This window comes from Tachysurus fulvidraco, chromosome 8 (assembly GCF_022655615.1).
Source record: "Tachysurus fulvidraco isolate hzauxx_2018 chromosome 8, HZAU_PFXX_2.0, whole genome shotgun sequence".
NCBI classification, from domain to species: Eukaryota; Metazoa; Chordata; class Actinopteri; order Siluriformes; family Bagridae; genus Tachysurus; species Tachysurus fulvidraco.
Window position 1 is genome coordinate 17,591,595 of NC_062525.1, and position 20,317 is coordinate 17,611,911.

General features: G+C 38.9%; 1 protein-coding gene across 1 annotated transcript; it reads left to right on the forward strand.

The window, feature by feature from the left end:
* The first annotated feature begins 959 nt into the window (after positions 1-959).
* ccdc186 (coiled-coil domain-containing protein 186) lies at positions 960-19,659 on the forward strand. Its single transcript, XM_027140568.2, has 16 exons — positions 960-1,115; positions 3,004-3,847; positions 5,141-5,267; positions 6,787-6,915; positions 7,482-7,694; positions 7,798-7,917; positions 8,094-8,198; positions 8,477-8,575; positions 9,065-9,151; positions 9,240-9,382; positions 9,949-10,204; positions 10,479-10,668; positions 12,205-12,285; positions 12,628-12,847; positions 16,582-16,801; positions 17,618-19,659. The coding sequence occupies exons 2-16, from the start codon at positions 3,024-3,026 to the stop codon at positions 17,699-17,701; spliced, it is 2,898 nt and encodes a 965-aa protein (XP_026996369.2). The 5' UTR covers positions 960-1,115; positions 3,004-3,023; the 3' UTR covers positions 17,702-19,659.
* Positions 19,660-20,317: the final 658 nt, after the last annotated feature.

Here is a 20,317-nt window from a genome sequence, read left to right on the forward strand (position 1 = left end):
TAAAGCACCAATATTTTGCAGACAAGTATTCTGCGTACACGTCTGTGAATTATCTACACTATCTGTGAATTGGCTGTATTAATTTCTTTGCAAGATTAGACAGATACCTTCCTCTTGTAATATTATAATATATGATTTAATATATAATATTAAATATATTCACACTATTTCTACTTTGATGTTGTTGATACTACCCCTGGTGGTAAATACTACTGATTGTGAACACCTCCAATTCACAGATAGTCTAGATAATTCACAGACACGTGTACACAGACTACATGTCAAACAGCTTCACCGGGCCAAAGAGGATGCTTACAGAAGTGGGGACAAAGCCTTGTACAACAGACCAAATAGACACTAAATAGGGAGATAAGAGTGGCAAAGCAAAACTACTCTGAAAAGCTGAAAATGTAGCTTTCTAGTAACGACTCTACATCAGTGTGAAAAAGTCTGAAAGCTTTGGTCAGCCAGCAAAAGATGTAAGAAGACTGCAACAGACTGTTAGGACAGCAGAAAGGGTCATTGGTGAACACCTGCCCAACCTTCAGGTCTTGTACAACTCTAGAGTGAAGAAACAGGAAGGTGACATCATAAGACCTCTGAGCACTAGAACATCTAACCATAAAAAACATCCCCCCCCCATGCCATATCCGGCTTAAACAGCAATACAGGGATTATAACCTGTTCTGTAATTCATTCTCCATCTCTAATTACTGCCTCTTTCCCAAGTACTATGCAAATATGTAAATCCTTACTATTGTTCACTGTTCTCGTGTTTATATGTATGTACCAAGAGCACCTTAAAAACACACAACAAATTCCTTGTTGCCAAATATCACATGGTTTTCCTTTAACTTTACAATGCAAATTAGTACACATCCTAATATTTCTCATGCATTCGTTTCACTTTTCATTTCATCGACGACAAAAAAAATTATAAACGATGCTTTTACTGCGCATGCGCAGCCACTAGTGTTTAGCTGCCTGCCGTCGGTTGAGTGCAGTAGCCATATTTGTTGATGTGTCACCTCAACAGGCGCTAACATTAGGACGGTGGACCCGCTGTGTTGTGACTACTTTTATAACAGTCGTGCTGAATGGACCTTACATAAAGGGTAAGTTAAATGTCACATTTAAGCTCATTCTCGGGTGAACCATAGCTTCAGACACACCGCAGTTCCGGCAGCTATGTTAGCTAGCAGGCTAATCAGGTGTTTTCTAGCAGAGTCTGTAGCTAACGTTACCTCCCGATTCTGATAGCTGATTTAGAATTTTAATGTTTTGTTCGAGCAACATATCTGTACAGTTAGGTTCGGATTTCTCGTGTTTTAACGATCATAACAAAGCTTGAGCTATAGCAGGCTTTGGCCACCGTGTTCAGAAATGTCCAGCTGTTTATTTACAAACAGTCGCTGATTATGGATGCAGTTGACAGGTAGCTTTGCTTTAGCTACGTCCGTGGTATCGATTTCACACCCACAGGTCCTTTTGTTCCTAGTTCTTTATTTAGATCTTTTTGGGACCAGACCCACTTGTTCTTAGCCCAATTGTGAAGGTGTTGAATTCATAGAGCTAGCTAATGTAAACAAAGATATGAGAGTTTCTTCACTGAGTGTGAGGAGAGAAACCTTTCCATTGTATTAACTCACTTTCTTCAGGGTTACAGCACATTATATAACAGGACCACAGTTCCTGAGTTCATTCTAACGAGTGATGATCCTGAAGCCTGCTTTCTATATTGTCACCATTTAACTTTAGAATTTTCTATTCATTCCTTCAATCTGTGTGTGGAGTTTACATGTTCTTCTTGTACTTCAGGAGTTTCCTCAGGTTTCATCCCTCAGTCAAAAAATGTCAAAAAATGGTAGCTGATTGACGTCTATAAATTGTCTGTATTGTGTGAATTCGTGTGTGAGTGTGTGAAATTGTGCCCTGTAATGGGTTAGCACCCCATCCAGGGTGACTCCCACCATGTGTGTGTGTGTGTGTGTGTGTGTGTGTGTGTGTGTGTGTGTGTGTGTGTGTGTGTACAGAAAAGTGATGGAACTCTGGTTTGGAAGCCTGGGCTACTGGAACAAAAAGAGTATTTGTCATTAGGTGTCATTTTTTAATATTATTCATAGCAAACATGATATTAATAGTCAAGAAGTCATCCATATGTATTTTGTGTTCTGTCAAACAGTCAGAGAAAGAGAATTCTCTACTTAGATGGTTTTTAGATTTGAATGAAATATTATATTATAAAATGGAGAGAAAAAAAAACACTTTTTTTTTTTTATCGGCATTCAAACTCCATCTCAAACCATTAGTAAAGGATAATATCTATGCCTGAACCCTCCTCCCCTTTGTGGAAATAATTATCTTTACATCAAATCAGTTTTTGTATTGCTATATATCGTCTTCATGCCGAGTTGTGTATAGATACACAGTTTTACATCTTCAGACAATCCTTTGACTTGGTAACTTTACAGCATGGCATATCTTGATTTAAAGCACTCTGTCCAAAGTTCATTTCTTGAATTTTGCCCTCACTCTTACTCTCTGGAAGTGCTGTATTAATAGAAAGGTCTTGTATACTCTTGTAGCACATGATTGTCCTCTACAGCGCTTGGCATTTGTAGCAGTATCAGTTCATAAGAGAACAATTGCAATGTCATTATGTCACTGAATGAAATTCAGTGGGAGGAATACCAGCTCAAATTTACTTAAGCTGTAGGCTGTGTGTACAACAGGGAAAACGGTTTCCATTCTTTTGGTGTGTAGAGGACAGTGCCAGAGCCTGAGCTATGTCAGAAGAAGGAGGAAGTGACTTTTAATTTCTCACTGTCTGTTTTGCAGGAAGGAAGTATGATAATAAAATATTTCTGCATTGGCAGGACCTTTTGCAACAATTTTTTCTTGACAAATTAAAGAATTTTTGTAATATACTGCTGTTTACCTTTAACAAAGTAAGAGAGATGTAGTGCGGATCTGTGCATGGTAATAATTTATTATCTCTTTCAGGTGTGGTGTTTTAGGAGAGCATGGAGCAGTGTGACTGTCAGGGAGAGCAGCACCCCACTCCAGATCATCACAGCACAGACGTCTCTACAGCATGCACAGGGACATCGCAAGCCATCAGTGATGGTCCTGAACATGAACTAAAAGGTGTCCAGGAGGATGGTGTACAAGAAGCTGAACAGGACAGTGTGTTAGACAGCATTCAGTCTGATGGTGCTGAAAGGGTGGAACTGAGGCTGGACCTTCCCACACCAGACCAAGAACAAACAAATTCAGAGGACAGACAAGGGGATGGCAACAGCAGCTGTGACAGCGGGACCTCCTCTATAGATGATAGCAGGACTCCTCCAGCTATTCCTAATGGACCTGTAGAAATAGTGCCTGCTGTTTTGGATGGGATAGAAGAAGATATGCTTCCTTCCAGTCATCCTGTAGACCAAGAAGTGACCTCTTCTTGTGTTCCAGAAGATGCAAGAGAATCCTGTGAGTCAAACAGCATGCCTTCACATGAAGTAAATCCATCAGGGAATGCTGCCAAGCCTCAAAGTCTAAGCAGTCAAAGTGGCAAAGTGACAAACTCAGTAGTTTCACCACAGCATGAGGCTAATCATTTAAACTCAGTGTCCAGTGCTAACCTGTACGATACAGACTGTAGCAGGAAGCTAATGTCTGAGATCCAGCGCTCGGTATCTCAGGAGTCTCTATTGGATGAACTGGAGTCAGAGCTGCTGAACTGCCAGGTACGTGAGAGCCTACCGAACGGTCTGCCCAAGGATCCAGACTCCATGGTTGTGTTTGAGAAGTGTGTCCAGCTCAAATACGCGCAACAGGAAACGGCCATCAAGAGGTACTGAGTATTTTGAAAAGATTTGTCTTTTACATAATCTTCTGTTTATCACTGGCTTTTTGGTTAAAGAGAGGTTACAGTATAGCCGTTTCACTGTGAGTTTTAACGAAAAGGTAAAATCCTATGAATATTCAAAATTCCTCAACAGGGTTTTAAATATTCTAAATATAATATAAGAACTAATTTTGCATCAGAACTACTTGCACAAAAGTGTTGACAATCAACACAACAGCTGTTCCTCCACCACAGATTAGATTAGCATTCCTGATATTCCTGATATTCCTCTTCCCTCTCTCATACTTACCTCACAAGACATTCTTAACTAAAATGTTTGTCAGTGGTATATTTTCTCGTATGAGAATACAAGCGAGGGTTATTCATATATTATCGATATATTGCATATTGTTTTATTTCTTTTGTTGGCTTATGTTTAATTGGGATATTGTCTTTTGGTGGATTGATCCTATTAAGACTAGATATTGTGTTCACATACAGACTGTACTTTGCTTTTAGGTTTTGTGGAGCCTAATAACATAACTTATTTTCCCAAATCTTCAACCAACTAACACAACTACGAAATTTTAACCATGTTTAATTAAATAACAGGTCACAGATTACAATAACGCATCAGACAGTCTATCTGGACTGAGAATATTCTCAACCAAGTATGATGAACTATCTGTTTGCTGTATGCTGTATTTTTTAATGTTACCAGACATTTTTGCCAAATATTCATATATTTTCTGAGCCCAATGCACCGATATACCTCAGTGCTGTGACTTGTATGTGTTTTAAACCATATTTAGTTCTGTCTAATATTTAAAACAAAAGCCAGTATTTATTCTCGGATTTTAGATTAGTTTTGTTGTGTTACTAGAGAGGAGAATCTTTTCCAGTGTGTGGAATTCACTCCAAATCTTTGGGGTTGGAATTCTTTTAAATCATGTCTTTGTTGTATTAATGTGAATTATGCCGTTCTAGAATTAATACATCTAATCCCCTGCTGTGTATTGCACTGTATGTGACTACATACCCTTGTGGTGTTACTTTCCTCATTTTCATATGAATGACCAATCTGCTTTGACTAGAAGCTGAAGCCAGTCCAGCACTGAGATTGTTGTTAGGCTCTTGTGAAGGAGCCTCTTCAGTAATCATTTTTAGACACTTGTTAAAATTTAACAAAAAGTGTTAAATCCTTTCAAATGGATTAGACCAAATCAGGGCCAGGCAGTAAAAACACTGAGAGATGTTTGTAAAGCTGTTACAATAACAGTGGCTGTCATTGTGTGACAGGTTGTTGGATGAGAATAAGAAACATCAGGAGCTGATTCTGGGCATCTGCTCTGAGAAAGACAGCATGAGGGAGGAGCTAAAGAGGAGGATGGAAACAGAGAAACAACATCTTTGCACTATTAAGAAGGTAAATCGTTATCACTCAGCATAAGCTGTAGTTAAGCAGTATGTCGTGTTTTTCTCTGAGAGAAAGTGGCATGCTGGTGATATTAATTACTATACATTTTCATTCAATTTACAGCCTGCCACTGGCCCTATATATATTTTCCAGAATGACCTGGTCAATAACAAGGCTAATAATAGAATCTGATAAAAGTGACTGGCTAAATAAGCCTGCTCGTGTCCATTCAGATGGCAGACCTGAATAGCCAGTTCAGGCTCTCTTTACTGATTAATGTGCTTATTTACTAAAGTGCCTGCATCTGGTGCTAAGTAGATACACCTCTTTGAGTCCTACGGGGGCCTTTGTCACAGAGGGTAATAACACAAATCAAACAGCAGCACGGGAGGTCGGCTGTGTCTAAAGAGCAATAATCCGGTATCAGGATAATGACAGGAAACTGCTGTGTGTACTATACTTTCACAGCTTCTCATCACAGCTGAATTAGAAGGGGCATCTGTGCTCTCTCATCTCACCAGATTCATTTGCTGCCTCCTTCTGTGGCGAGAGAGCAAGGGGCAGAGATGCAATCATATGCTCTCTATCAGTAAACAACCAACACACAAAACCAATTCTAAAGCTCTTACTCTTCAGTTCAGGTCTGGGTGAATAAAAAGTATGGGTTGACAATATGAACAGATTTCATGTCTAAGCCTAGTTTTTTTTTTTATTTATTCATTCATAGGGTACTGGGTCAAGAAGTCTTAACAAACCTGAAAAGGTGGAAAATCCCTTATTGACTTTCACAAAACATTTGGTGTGTAACTATGTTTACACTGAACACGCTGACCAATTCTCACTAGGTGTGATCATACCTCAGATAAATTTAATGTGCTGAAGCATTCATTTATTATTATTATTATTATTATTATTATTATTATTATTATTATTATTATTATTATTATTGGGCCTAACTGGTAAACAAGCACTGCCTTTTTTTAGCCTAGTCATTGTGTAGGCAACTAAAACATAGCACTGGCAGCACACTGAAGGTTTTACACATCTTGTGGGATAGATAATAAATATATTACCTGTCAACCGGTTAAATTTTTCTTGTCTGAAAGGCCGCTGGCAGCTGTTTAGGCGTTCTGCCTTTTTAATCACAAATTGCTAATTGAAAATTTTTTTTTAAATCAAAGCCGACACACACCTGATTTGTTCATAGATTCCCAAAAGGATCTACGTAATAAATTTAGCCACCCCTACCAGGTTATTGAAAAATACATTTCTGACTAACTGGAAGATGTATTGTGCCTGGTGTGTATTTTGTAGTGTTATTGCACAATTCCACCTGTGTTATACCTTCATGATCTTTGATGTTGAGTCAGTTTTGTTCCTGAGTGATTAATAGCCTCTATCTTTAACTCTGCCCTGTCAAACCCGCTTTTGTGTCGTCATACAGGGAGTGTTCATGATCATTCCTGCTCTAGTCATTCCTAAGCAGATTGTTTTTTTAAATGATAACATTCTGTCTTTGTCCTAACAGTTTGAGAGTAGGGTGGAGCAACTATTGAAGGATCTAAAAGAATCCAAGGACAAACTGGTTCACCAGGACCAGGCGGCTAAAAACACCATTCAGCAGATGCAGAGGGAGATGTCCTACCGCCTTGAGCAGGTTAGAGGTCATCACTATGACCACTGCCACTGGTACCATGAAAACAATCGCCCAAGATGGCACCCTTCCCCCTTTCCCAACACAAAGCTCTTTTTCTTCCACAGTGGATCAGTTACTTTCAAACAATGACTAGACTGTGGTTCTCAATCTCTATTTCCTTCATCCTTCGTGTCTCATTTCCCATCAGAATGTGGCACTGTTGTCTGTCTTTATCTTTTACTCATAGTCTCAGTATTGGCTTCAGTTATCAAGGTCTAATGTTAAGTTACATTTAGTAGGTGAGCGGAATTAGTTACTTATTATTGAAGAATTCAGTCAGACTGGTCTTCTCTTTCATACGAAATTCTCAGAACAGTGTCAGTTATGAGACTGTTTCCCCTTACTTTCCTGCAAACAGGAACCTCAAATACACAAAGCCTGCCAACTTGATTACTGAAAGCACCACTTCATGACAGGACATTCTCACAGCTCAAAACTAACACAAAATTAATTTGTAAATAAAGATACAGAACAATACAGTTGTACACGGCTGATGTTGCATTATTTTATTTAACTTTTTTTTTCAGGCTGGTAAGAAGTGTGAGGAAGCACGGCAGGAGAAGGAGGCCATGGTTATGAAGTATGTTCGAGGGGAAAAAGAGGCACTGGACCTACGTAGGGAAAAGGAGCAATTGGAGAGAAAGCTCAGAGAGGCAACTTCAGAGGTGGACAAACAGGCCCGGAGGGGGAACCAGCTAGCGCAGGAGAAAGGACGGCTTCAGCAGCTACATGAAGCCAAAGTAAAAACACTCCATTATATTAGTAATATAAAATGATACAAGCTGGCTGGCTTTTTTTTTTCTCAATTCTGCTATTTATTAAGTTTCATTCTTGTTTATGTAGGAGAATGAGATATGTAGGTTGTCTCGCGAACTGGAAAAGCTCAAGGATGAGATCAACTCTCATATCATCAAAGTGAAATGGGCCCAAAACAAATTAAAGAGTGAGACAGATGCTCATAAGGTAACTTGTTTAAACAGGCTAACTGTGATGAAATCCTATAAAGGGAAATTTCAACTCATATTTTATTTTTATGTATAATTTGATACAGACAGATTGAGGCCTGTTGGCAGTCCATTGTTTTTATTTTTTATTGTATTGTACTATTTTCAAGTGTCAAATTTTTTTGTTCTTAACAGGATACAAAAGATAAGTTAAAAGAAACGACCGCTAAGCTGACCCAGGCAAAAGAGGAGACCGAACAGATCCGCAAGAATTGCCAAGACATGATTCGAACATATCAGGCAAGTCTAAACAGAATACTTGTTGGAAAATGTGTGGTAAATATACTAACTAGGTGGCACTACTACTAGCGTTTTAAATATCCACTAGAGGACAGTATTGTCTGTTGTGTAGTGTGCTGGCTTTTAATCTCTGAACATTCTAAACTACGGTTTAAAACAATCTGTAATGCTAACACCATATATATCTAATTTGGTGAATGTATAGTGCAAAAGTACTCATGTGGAAATTATTTTTGTTCAGGTTCATAATGCACAATTAAATTACTCCCTTTCACTAGGAGTCAGAGGAAATTAAGTCTAATGAATTAGACGTAAAGCTGCGGGAGACAAAGGGTGAGCTGGAGAAGCACAAGCAGGAACAGACAGATCAGCTGGAGGTGAATTCTTATTGCTTTATTTACACCTGTCTCAGGGTTCAACATCCATTTGCTGATGCTGGTTTTATGCACATCAGAAACAGTTCTAAAACCTGAGACCCTTTATAGAGTATTAAGGTTCTATTTTTGTAATCCTGTAACATGTTTTTACTTACATCTTGTGAATTCTTGAATCGCAAAGTGCTGTATTTTTTTCTTTTTTCGAGTGACCAAATTTAGCTTTTAGTTTGTTTTCTTGTCTAGTTACTATTTATATGTTATTAAGTCCACTTAATTATTGTCCTGAAGTGCTTTAGGATTTTTCAATGAAGCGTTATTTGGTTTTATATTTGCATTTTTATTAGCTTTAATAAACTTTAACATTACTTGTAAAGGTTCTCTCAGCCATCACTTTACTAATTAGAATGGGCGGAATGAAGCAATTGACTAATGGTGCTTGCAGCTCTAGAGAAGGCTCATTTGCATCATGTTCTCCATTATGATTGACAGATGCATCGAGCCAAGATTAAGGAGCTGGAGGATCTAAAGAGGAGCTTCAAAGAAGGAATGGACGAGCTTACCACTCTCAGAACCAAGGTAAGAAATTTTACATGTATATGCATTGTATACATAATAGTTTGTGAATATTTCCATATTTATTGTACCTTCCTGCTCCTTCGTACAGGTAAAATGTCTGGAGGATGAAAGGCCTCGCTGGGAAGATGAGCTGTGTAAATACAGGGAGATCATTAACAGACAGAAGTCTGAGATCCAGAACCAGCGAGAGAAGCTGGGGGACATTCAGAGATTAGAAGAGCAGCATCAGAGGTAATAGAGGCACCCCATCCACCAACCCTGACCAATTAATCTTACCACTCGCAGTGTCCTTAATGACTCAGAAAAGCCCATAGCTACTGTAGTATTGGTTCCATGGAGCATTCCCCTTTCCCATCTGGTGCAAAGTGTGTCATAATTGGGATTACTTTAGGAAAATGTTTTCAGATTAATTTTGACTCCTGTGATGATGATGATTTTAACACAGTCCAGTGGGTGTGTCTTTGCATCAGAGATGATTCATTTGAATGACCTTGTCAGTTCTTTGTGGTGGGAGAATCTTTATACAAGAATACAAGAGGGGCTCTGTGCCCACTGGTGTATGATCATAGGGCCTCTTCAAGAGATAACAGAATTATTTGTGTTTGTGTGTGTCTGTGTGGAGTCATTAGGGCATAACGACACTTGATCTAGTGTCATCATTTCAATGTCTAGGAATTATGAGGAATAAGGGAGTGACTATGGTTTTGGCACATAAATGGAAATTGCAGTAAATCACTTAACGCTGTACATATGTTTGATATAAAGTTGTCTATTCTTGTGTCTACTTTGTTTGACAGAGATGAGCAGGAGATAATGTCTTTGAAGGAGGAGGTAGAGAGTCTGAACTTACTGTTTGCAGACCTACACAAAGATGTTCAGGGGGGCCGAGTGCGTGAGGCTGAGCTCCTGTCCTTCACAGAGAAATTGACGAGTAAGAATGCTCAGCTGCAGTCTGAGAGCAATGGCCTGCAGACTCAGCTGGACTGCATGAACACTAGCTCCAGGGAGCTGAAGAACAGACTGGAGGAGACCGAGAGGGCTCTGGCAGATATGGTGCGCTCATACATGATCACATTAGAGCAAATAATCTTACTATGGACATATAAATACTTCTATTATTATCTATTCCACCCACATCTACCTAATTCAATATTGAGAGTGCGTGCTGCATTAAAAGGGCAGCTTTAAATTGAACCAATTTTACAACACAAAGGTAGCCTCATCACTCACATGGTAGAAAAGAACAGAGTAATTTAATGATTATGAATTGTATGTCTCTTTGGTTTAGAAATTAGATTGATTTGTGTTTGTGTGTGTGTGTTTTCAGACAATGAGGCTGAAGAGAGAGGAACAGCGAATGCACGATGAAGTCCAGGCTCTTCAGACAGAGCGAGCTGCATTGCAAACAGAGATCGCTCAGCTGAAGATGAGAGTGGAGGAGCTAAGAGATGAGCTGGTTACACAGAAAAGGAAGCAAGCAGCCAACATCAAGGATCTGACGAAGCAGCTCACACAAGGTAAATGAAACAAAGTAATACCAGGCATGTGGCTGTTAATCTGAAATCTTTATGGTACGATAACCTCATCTAAAAATACCATTGTTTAATGGATCAATCATCTTTTTAAGAACATTCAAGGGGGGAACATCTTCATAGCCAAAATAGGTCGTAGCTAAGAGAGGCTGCACACTTTTGCTACTTGTGCTGCCAACAGTAGTAGTTTATACAAGCAGAGAGTTTTTACTACATTGCTGAGTGAAGAAACAGAGTATGATTTAGTGGAGTCTAGTGTGCGAGTTGCAGCCAGATGCAAAATTGATGAGGAACACTGGAATAAGGAAATCGGTTAAGTAAAATAAATGAACATGTAGACTGTAATAGATGGATATGTATTTTATGCATGTAAGTGCTTGTGACTAAACCACGACTGTATCAATAACAACCATAACCATGACAAAGACGGTAAAGACTTTGAATAATGTATTTTGACACAGAAGAGGATGTCACAATTAATATGTAAAGATTTCTTTCTTAGGCCACTATATATTAGATTTAATAAGATGCTCTTATATGACATTAATGAACATGAGAAAGACTTTAATATGTGAAGTCCATCGGCAGCTCCTTAAGACATTGTTCGGTTTAATCCAATTTCATCTTTTTTTTTGTGTCGCGTTACTGTGTTAATGCTCCCATAAAATTGTCTTGGCCTATTTGATATCTCTTTTGTTTTTTGGGTGTTAATAGTTCCTATTTAAATTACTGTCAGGAACCCCAGGCCCTAAGTTACAAATTTGTTATTTAAATGTTTATTTTTTTTTACTAATTATAAAGCAGATTTTTGGGTTCGAGTGAAAACCTTTTCAAAGAGTCTTTGCAGTGAACTATCTATAATCAGTGATGAGGGCTGACACCAGAACATCAGTTAATGAAGGGCGGAAAAAAGCATAAAAATGTTTAAACATTTCACATTGTATGTGTAGCCTTTTTAATGGTGCAAAGTTCATTAATTTAATGGAGCATTTAGCATTTCTCTGAAGTGCATGGATTCCTGAGGCACCGTTAGTAATTATAAAGCCATGTTGGAGCACCGAGAGGGCTTGTGGAGCGGCTATGCTGCAGAATCAGACAGATTGAGGTAATGTATTCATCCCTCAGTGTGATTGCAGGAAAACCTAGGTTAGGCCACAGTGCATGTTCACACCACACTTTAGTAAGGACAGGAGAGAAAGAAAAAGGAACATTAGAGAGTCTGGGGATTTGTTCCTATAGAGGACATGTGAGGAATGTGAAGGTATTTTTAAACAGCTCTATTTCTGCTCCTGCTCTCTCGTGCCTGTTGACTTTTCTCCAGCTCAAGGTGACGACCTTTCACTCGAAGTACTGTAATTGAACATATTTGATTTTTGGTAAAGATATGAGTCTTGTGAAGTGTTCAGGCTGTCTTCGTGGTCTCCAGGGAATGAGATTCTGAGCAGTAAAATGTCTCTTCCTGTGAGAAATGGGATATTTTCAGGTGCTTATTTTTTGTGGTTGTGCTTTGCTGTGTAATAGCACGTAAGAAGCTGGACCAGGTGGAGAATGGGGGATGTGATCGTGAGGGCAGCAGCATGGGAAGTCGCTCCAGTTCCTCAGGTACACCTTCTACCTCTAATAATCTTAACAACATTGTCCTAAAGCTCAAAGTAAGAATGATCGATTTTAGTCTAGAAGTTATCTTTTTCATATAGGAGTTGCTTCTGTCTTTCTTTCTCTTTGCTTGTCAGCCTGCATGCCTTTCATCTACCTCTTGAAGCATCCTAGTCTGATATTCTGGGTGTGGGTGATTGCCATCTGCTGTGTGAGGCTGATTGTTATTCCCCGTATGGTGTGACTGTCACTTGAATGCTTTGGGCGAGACTTTGTTTCCATTCTTTCCCGGTGTGTTTTAGGTGACATTCTTTCTTCTTTCTGTCTTTTTCTGTCTCTGTCTCTCAGGCTCTCTTAATGCTCGAGGCAGCAGCATGGACGATCGTTCCCCGGAGAACCAATCAGGTTCATCTGTGGTGGTCGTGGACAGCTTTCCAGAGGTGGACAAGGCCGTGTTGGTGGAACGCATCGTACGGCTGCAGAAAGCCCATGCACGCAAAAATGAGAAAATTGAATTCTTGGAGGACCACATAAAGCAGCTTGTGGAGGAGATCAGGAAAAAGACAAAGTGAGTGAGATAGCGTGTAATCTAATATAGGAGTCTCGGAACAGCCACCCAAAATGTCACAGGAGCTGTTTGCGTCTTTTACTTATTTTCTATTTTATCCCTTGCCAGTTCTCATTCCTCAAGGTAGCTGCATGCCACATAAACTCCATTATTTCTACTGACAGTTTCCTTTATACTCCTATATTTGCTTTCCATAAGGACATCGTGCTCAGTTTCTGCCAAAGCTATTTGTGAGTCCTTGATGGGCCATAAACTAAGGCTAATGTGTTTATTTTCTTATTTCAATCTTATTATATTTATAGATCCATTTCCACTTTATATTGTTTGATACCATTACTAAAGTTATAACCACATCGATTTATTCCACTGTTTTACTGTAGCAGTAAAGAAGAAAATCATACTGGCTAAACTCGTCTTATGTCCTCAGTCCTCCAGCTGTCTTCACCTCCATTTTTAAAATTTTGTTCTAAATTTCTATACATTTCAGTATATGAAGTCAACAGTTTTTATCACAGGCCAATTAGCACAGGGTGTATTTCTGACGTTTACAGATATCACACACAGCCGATTACGGTCACGTTTTTTGGCACAGTGAAAAGTTATTTTGGACGAGCAGGTGTCACTCAGATTTCTACAATTTGTCTGTCTTGTGACTTGTTTGCGCAACATTTGCAATCTTATTAAGTGATCATTCAGCTTTCAGTGAACACACCACACTTGTCTTTGTTTTATTTATGTCGTACAGTTTCTCAGTATCATGACAAGATGTATTTTTTCCCCGTTATCTTCTTAACATTAAAAGGGAGAACATAGAGACGCCTGTGAGGGAATGACTATTTTTAGATGCTGTGACAAGTGTTAGAAGGAATGACTTTGTTTTTGCGGATAGTCCCCGGCATCAAACAGTAACTATAAATGGATAAAAAGTATGATGTCATAAGAATGTAATCATTGGCAGTCCGATGCGGTATAAGAGGACCCAAAGCACTTGTTCAGTTTTCCTATAATAAAACGGCACTTCATGTTTTTTGTTCTTTACTTTAGTTTCTTGCCAAACTGAAAATCTAGTTTATAGATCAGTTTAGTCTTCCAAGCATTGTTTAAAGTTATGTTTGTGTAGTTATGTTGTCATGCTCTGTTTATGTACGTAGTTATAGTGATATTCTGTTTAATCTATTAAACGTCATCCCTTTTGTGGGTAAAATGGAAACTCACTATAGAGAAGGATGATTGATTTTAATAAAGAGAATAGAAACAATTCACTTTGCAAAGTTTTGTCCTGACGAAATCTAAATGTAAGAAGGACTTCTATCTTTATACCTGATATTATACGAAATGTCCCTTAACCAGCGTTCGCCTGGTTCTTCAGCGGTCAATGCTAAAAGATTCAAATGCTGTTCTGATGAATCAGGCATTCGTTCATTATATCACTCCGTATCAATTACAGCTTCGGTTTTACATGGTGATACGGATAAAGCTGCTTTGCACTTTCTAGCCTTTCCTCTGTCCCGATTCAATCTGCATGTGACTATAAGACACTATTTTACCTCTATATATACAATGTTTCCGTCTGCATTTTCCTCTTAATTATTTTCCATCAGTTAACAGTAAGACCTCAGTGGTCAGTGTCGCACAAATACAGAACTGTGCATTATATATCGGTACATAGTGTCGTCGTCTGTTATATAAATAATGTCACAGAGATTCCCAATTATGCCTCGTACCTTATTCATATATCTGCTAAGCATGCAGAATCAGATTGCAAAGGTAGACAATGAAACATGAAGCTATTTCACAGTGTCTGACTCAGCATTTAAAGATCTGAGCATACTTATTTGGTTTCACTGCATCTGTATGGTAAATTGATTACAGAATTAAACTTGATTTGGTTCAATACCCCAGCCAGTGCTTTCAGCTAATGGGGCCACATTTCTTCAAAGAGAGAGAAAATTACAGATGTGTTATTAAATGGACAGATATTCGTTTCTTCTGTAGCATATTTGATTTTGCAGTCGGTTTCATTTAAGTTGAATTAATATACCAAATATACCAGACTAGATTGCTGCGAATGAAATCTAAGTGAAACTACATTGTACAGATTGAGAGATTAGAGTCCTAAGCTTTCATTGGCATGTATATAACGGCAAGTACAGTATGTGAGGTGCATTTTACATATTAAAATTGGAGTTTGAAGTTAGAACATCATAACTAAAATTAGTTGTATATTTGTGGTTTAGTTATAATTTTTAAAATGCATACGTCCTTTTAAGTAGCCTGCTGCTGTCCTTGCTTTCCCCCTGCTGCTCTTACTGCTACAGCAAAGAATCAGGCCAATGCCATCCTGCCCTGGCTTTATATAGTAACAGAGAGAGAAATAATTTCAGGACATATTGCCACTGGTTCTCATCTGCCATCAGAAAGAAGTCATACCAGTTATCAAATAATAACCATGTGGACAATAACCCCATTCTACTACACATAAATTAACTTCTCTCCTCATTTCCATAAAAGCCGCGATATGTTTCACGCAAAATTTGATTTCTCTTCATTCTTTTCTGTTAAATACTGCCATAAAGGAAATTGTGTCCAAATGGACCCTAAATAAGTTTAAGGTAAGCCAATCTGTTTTTGTAGCAGTGAGTGAGTTATTGATTGGTTAATTGATTGATTTATTGATGTCATTTTGCATCGCTTTTCCTATTTGTACAGTAGCTACTACTATGGAGTACGTAATGTTAGTGCCTTCCCTATCTGTTGTAGATAGCCAGGGCTTTTAAAACACCCATCTTCCCTGATGAATCTGATTATCTGTTTCATAACAAATTCTGTTAGTGCCACATCATTTGGGGAGTTCACCCTATACATGTATGCCCTTTAATGTCCTTGGCTTGAGACATGGACCGAATAAAGCATTAAATTTGAATTGGCCGTTATGTGGGCCATGCGTCACTGTGGTTAAAAAAGGTTCGAAATGGGGAGAAATGGGGGAGACGGTACTTTTCATCTTCATTTTCTCCATTGTAGAAAGTCAACAATAATAGACGTAACAATACGATTTTAGGTTTCCATCAACACATCGCAGTTCTTGATTCAGATTCAAATTGAGGCACTTTAAAAATAAATTAGGCTTTTATGACCTTGAGTATTTTAGGGTATAATTCAATCTGAAGATTTTGTCTTTTTATTAAAAATGCACTCAGAAGATGCAATTATTTCTGGATTTCTCACCTGGGTGGTGTGTCTCACAAAAACAAACAGCCTCGGCAGAAATTTCATTTTCTCTCTTGTGTTTATTTTCATCATATATTGCCTTATGTATTTGTGTAATGGAAAGCAAGGCTTCCTGCTTTCACAGTGCTTTTAGAAAGCCACTCTTGCGCTCCTGCTATACGGGTTTAATCACGATAGTGGGTTTGGCTGGGCTTGCCAGTTTTAAAGACTGATCGCTTCTTGGATTTCTTGGATTACTTTCAATTTATTGTAGCTTTATATGTCCTGAATAGAAAGAGACGAGGTCCATTGATTTGATTTGGTGATTAATGCTCTGTGACTTCGGCTGTGTCCTAGTTCATTAGCGTCTTGAGCTTTGTTGCTTCCCTTAGAGGTGTGTGTAGAATCACAGCCATTACTGAGCTTTTATAATCCATCAATTTCTGTGAACAAGTGTTTGTGTGTATTTATATAGGTGCTTCGTTGTTGTGACCGAATCAGATGTACCCTTTTGTGTCGTGCAGAATTATACAAAGCTACGTTCTGAGGGAGGAGTCTGGAGCGCTCTCATCCGAGGCATCAGATTTTAACAAAGCGCACCTTAGTAAGAGAGGGGGCATTATGGCCTCTCTGTACACATCACATCCTGCTGACACTGGACTCACTCTGGACCTCTCGCTGGAGATCAACAGGAAGCTCCAGGCAGTGCTGGAGGACACGCTGCTCAAAAACATCACGCTGAAGGTAACATGGTCTTCCTTAATAAAGTTCATGTAGTGTACATGGAACCTAAATAATTAGATGTTTCTAGTCTACTTGGTTCTCACAATCCGCGAATTGTTGCATGCTATTATGGCACAGTATGTGGTAATTTGCCTATACATGGTTCACTTGGAGAACTGGTATTGCTCAGGCTGCCCTTGGTGTTTGCTGATGTAATCTCAGAATTATGGCTGGGAAGGCGATAGCTATCTTCAACTAAGCACTAATGATGCATAGAGAGTGCATTCCCACACAGGATCTGCTATGAGCATGAACATTAGACATGAAGCTCCAGAACAGAGGAAAAGCTCCTTGTCATGGACACAACTTTTTATAGAATAAAGACTAATGGTTGGTGTACAGGGGAATATATCAGCAATAAGATCAAGGTGGATTATTTAGCTGTTTACTAGGAGTATGTGTTCACTTGTAAAAGAAATCATCAGAAAGGGATTCAAGACAAGATGCAGTTAAATTTAGAAAACTATGATTTTGAGAGACTGGTTCATTACGAGACGGACATTTGATCCGTCTCGTAATAAACCTGTAATGAAAAATTTGATCCGGTTGCCAAACAGCTCTATCAGAGGTCTTCATTTGTGCAGTTAAACTTTACAAATGCAGTTTGGTCTATAAACATCTCTGAAAATTGTTCTTTCCCCCCTTTTCATTTCTTTATTTATTTTTAATTAAAATAAAGGGCCTCAACATTGAATACCTATCATTAGAGTAAAGCAGCATGAATCCACAGTTTTTGGAAGCAAATGTTTCACAGCAATATGATATTTTCCTTTACAGGAGAATCTCCAGACCTTGGGTTCAGAGATTGAGAGATTGATTCAGCAACAGCGACCGGTTGAACCCGGCATCAGGAGAAAATGACCGTAGATCTCTCAGCGGAGTCGCTACAGGACATGACAAATGTGCAGGTTTACAAGCATTCAGGTGCTCTGAAGGGCCAGAGTTTGTAGTTTAACCCAGGAGAGGCTGTCAGAAAAGAAACACACACATAGTCATGCTCCCATTCTGTGGCAAGCTGGCGCAAGGAGAAAGGCCTACCACAAAGCAAGTGACCTCTTGGAGATTTCTCCACCTGCTTGGTGTCAGACTGTAATGCATCATCACTCACCTGTCAGGTGAACGTTTCTTCTGTACCTGCTCTCTAAAGTCCATAAAAGAATCGTACCTTTTCAACCCAGTGATTTGTAAATGTCTGAAAACCGGATAATGAATTAATTAATGATTGAGCACACACGTATTCAATGAAGGTACTTCCACTTTCCTCTAAAGAGTTTGACCCTAATAATTGAGAAAAAGAGGCTTCAGTGGGTAATGGTGCATTTTCGAAACAGGACATTTTCAGATTTGCTCAGAATCATTATCTTGCTGCATAAAGGACACTTCTTCTTTTTCTGGCCCATTATGCTTTTGTGCCAATTAGTGAATGTGTGTAAAGTGCAGACACTAATGCATACTCCCACATGGTAGCTTGAGAAAGGGGAGCTTTTTTTTTTTTTTTTTTTTGCGCCACAAGGTTTTCTTTCAGTGAAGCACTTAAAAAAGACCAGTTATTACACTGCATGCACTTTTCCATTATTAGGTGTCTCGATACAGCATAAAGCAGATTAATCTCAACTAGATTTGGGGTAATTTTGATACAATTATTGGTCTTTAATAAGCTTTTTATTTTTTTCTGGTCTAAATTAAGTTCTTATTAAATCAATGTTATATTTTATTTGTCTTGCTTATTGAGAGAAATTCTGTCTGCCTTTTGTTGTCTGAAAAACTGTCAGTTATTATATTTTCACTGTCCTTCTCCCTCTCGCTGTTTGTGTTTCTTTTCGTTAAGCTGTCGGGAGGTTTAATTAAAGAGTAGTTTATAGGGATCAGTGGGGGGAAATTTATATGAGTATATTGAGGAAATAAGTGCAATTCTGTTTTTCCTTTACTCCATTGCAGAAAAGGGGGGGTTTGTCCCTAAAACAGGTCTGAGCTGTGATCCCCACAGCAACTGTCCCATTTAAGGTGCTAAAAAGAATGAATTTGTGACGGCAAATTCCATTGGTGGATTGAAGCCAGACTGTATGTTTTCTACAAGCTCTATTCGGACTGCCTGGGGAGTTGCTGGCCTAGAGATCTCTGCTCCGCATATTTAAGAGTTAGAAAGAAATGTGTCATTAGCTGCTGCTCATAGACTCCTATTGTCTTTATTCTTCCCTTACGGAAGGTAAATAGTGAAGGATTATTGTGGATGTGGCAGTATGTACAGGGACCATGCCGTTACCTGCAAGCCTTTTCCACGTATTAAGACCAGACATATGAATTGTAAACTTTTGCCCCTAAACTGCAAAGAGGGATTAATAACCATGTACCACAACAGAACTTGAGGCCAATGCTGGGATCTTCACCTTTCCTCTCCACACTCCATCATCCTAAAAACACCAGAGGCATTCCTTACAAACAAAGAAAGAGGAAAATATTGTGCAATGTGAAAAAGCTTCGGAGGTTGAACTCCAGGATAAACACTGTCAATTACTGTTTAAGTATCTGTATTATAATTTATTAAATCTCCCTGTTAAATTCTCTTTAACTATGAAATGACCAGAATTATCTTTTGAAGTATGAGTCTATGTGAATGTGATCAAAACTGATGAAGTGGGGAAATGCTGTTGAATCTCTCGCTGAATTGTCATCTGTGCTCCGTTCAGTTACCATAGTCAGACTGTGATTATACAAACTTGTAGATATGATGTGATGTACATTGTTTTTAAAGATACCAAACTGGATTCCTTTCTGTAAATATGCTGCTTACAAGGAATAAAAAAAAAGAAGAAAATTGACTCCCTGAAACAGTTCTTTTACATTAGGTCATTCTTTGAATTGCTGCACAAAATAGTAAACCATTACAATTAGTTTATTGGTCGTTTCCCTAGTGAACCGTCAGAGCGCTTTTATGCAAATTGCAACATTGGGGCAAGCATCAGCAAGTATTCAATTATGCAGGTCAGTGTGTTTATACAGAGAGAGTTTAAATATAGGATGCTGGAATAGCATTGCTTCCCAAGAGTCTTGCTTTCACAGTCTGTGCTGAATTTGTCATTAGATCACTGAAGAGGCTGATGGAAAATATAGCATGTCCTGATCAAAATTAGAGAAAGGTCACATGCAGTGTCATCGGGCGTCGAGGCAGGATACACCCTGGACGGAGTGCAAACCCATCGCAAGGCACACACATTCACTCACGCAATCACACACTACGGACAATTTTCCAGAGATGCCAATCAACCTATCTTGCATGTCTTTGGTCCGGGGGGAGGAAACCGGAGTACCCGGAGGAAACCCCCGAGGCACGGGGAGAACATGCAAACTCCACACACACAAGGCGGAGGTGGGAATCGAACCCCCAACCCTGGAGGTGTGAGGCAAACGTGCTAACCACTAAGCCACCGTGCCCCCGATGATTAAATTAACTATCTTAATTTAAACATTAGTTTATTC

Coding starts and splice junctions, on each gene's coding strand:
- ccdc186 (XM_027140568.2), top strand. CDS start 3,024: ATGGAGCAGTGTGACTGTCAGGGAGAGCAGCACCCCACTCCAGATCAT. Junction 10,669..12,204: donor GACGAAGCAGCTCACACAAG/GTAAATGAAACA, acceptor GCTGTGTAATAG/CACGTAAGAAGCTGGACCAG. Junction 12,286..12,627: donor AAGTCGCTCCAGTTCCTCAG/GTACACCTTCTA, acceptor TCTGTCTCTCAG/GCTCTCTTAATGCTCGAGGC.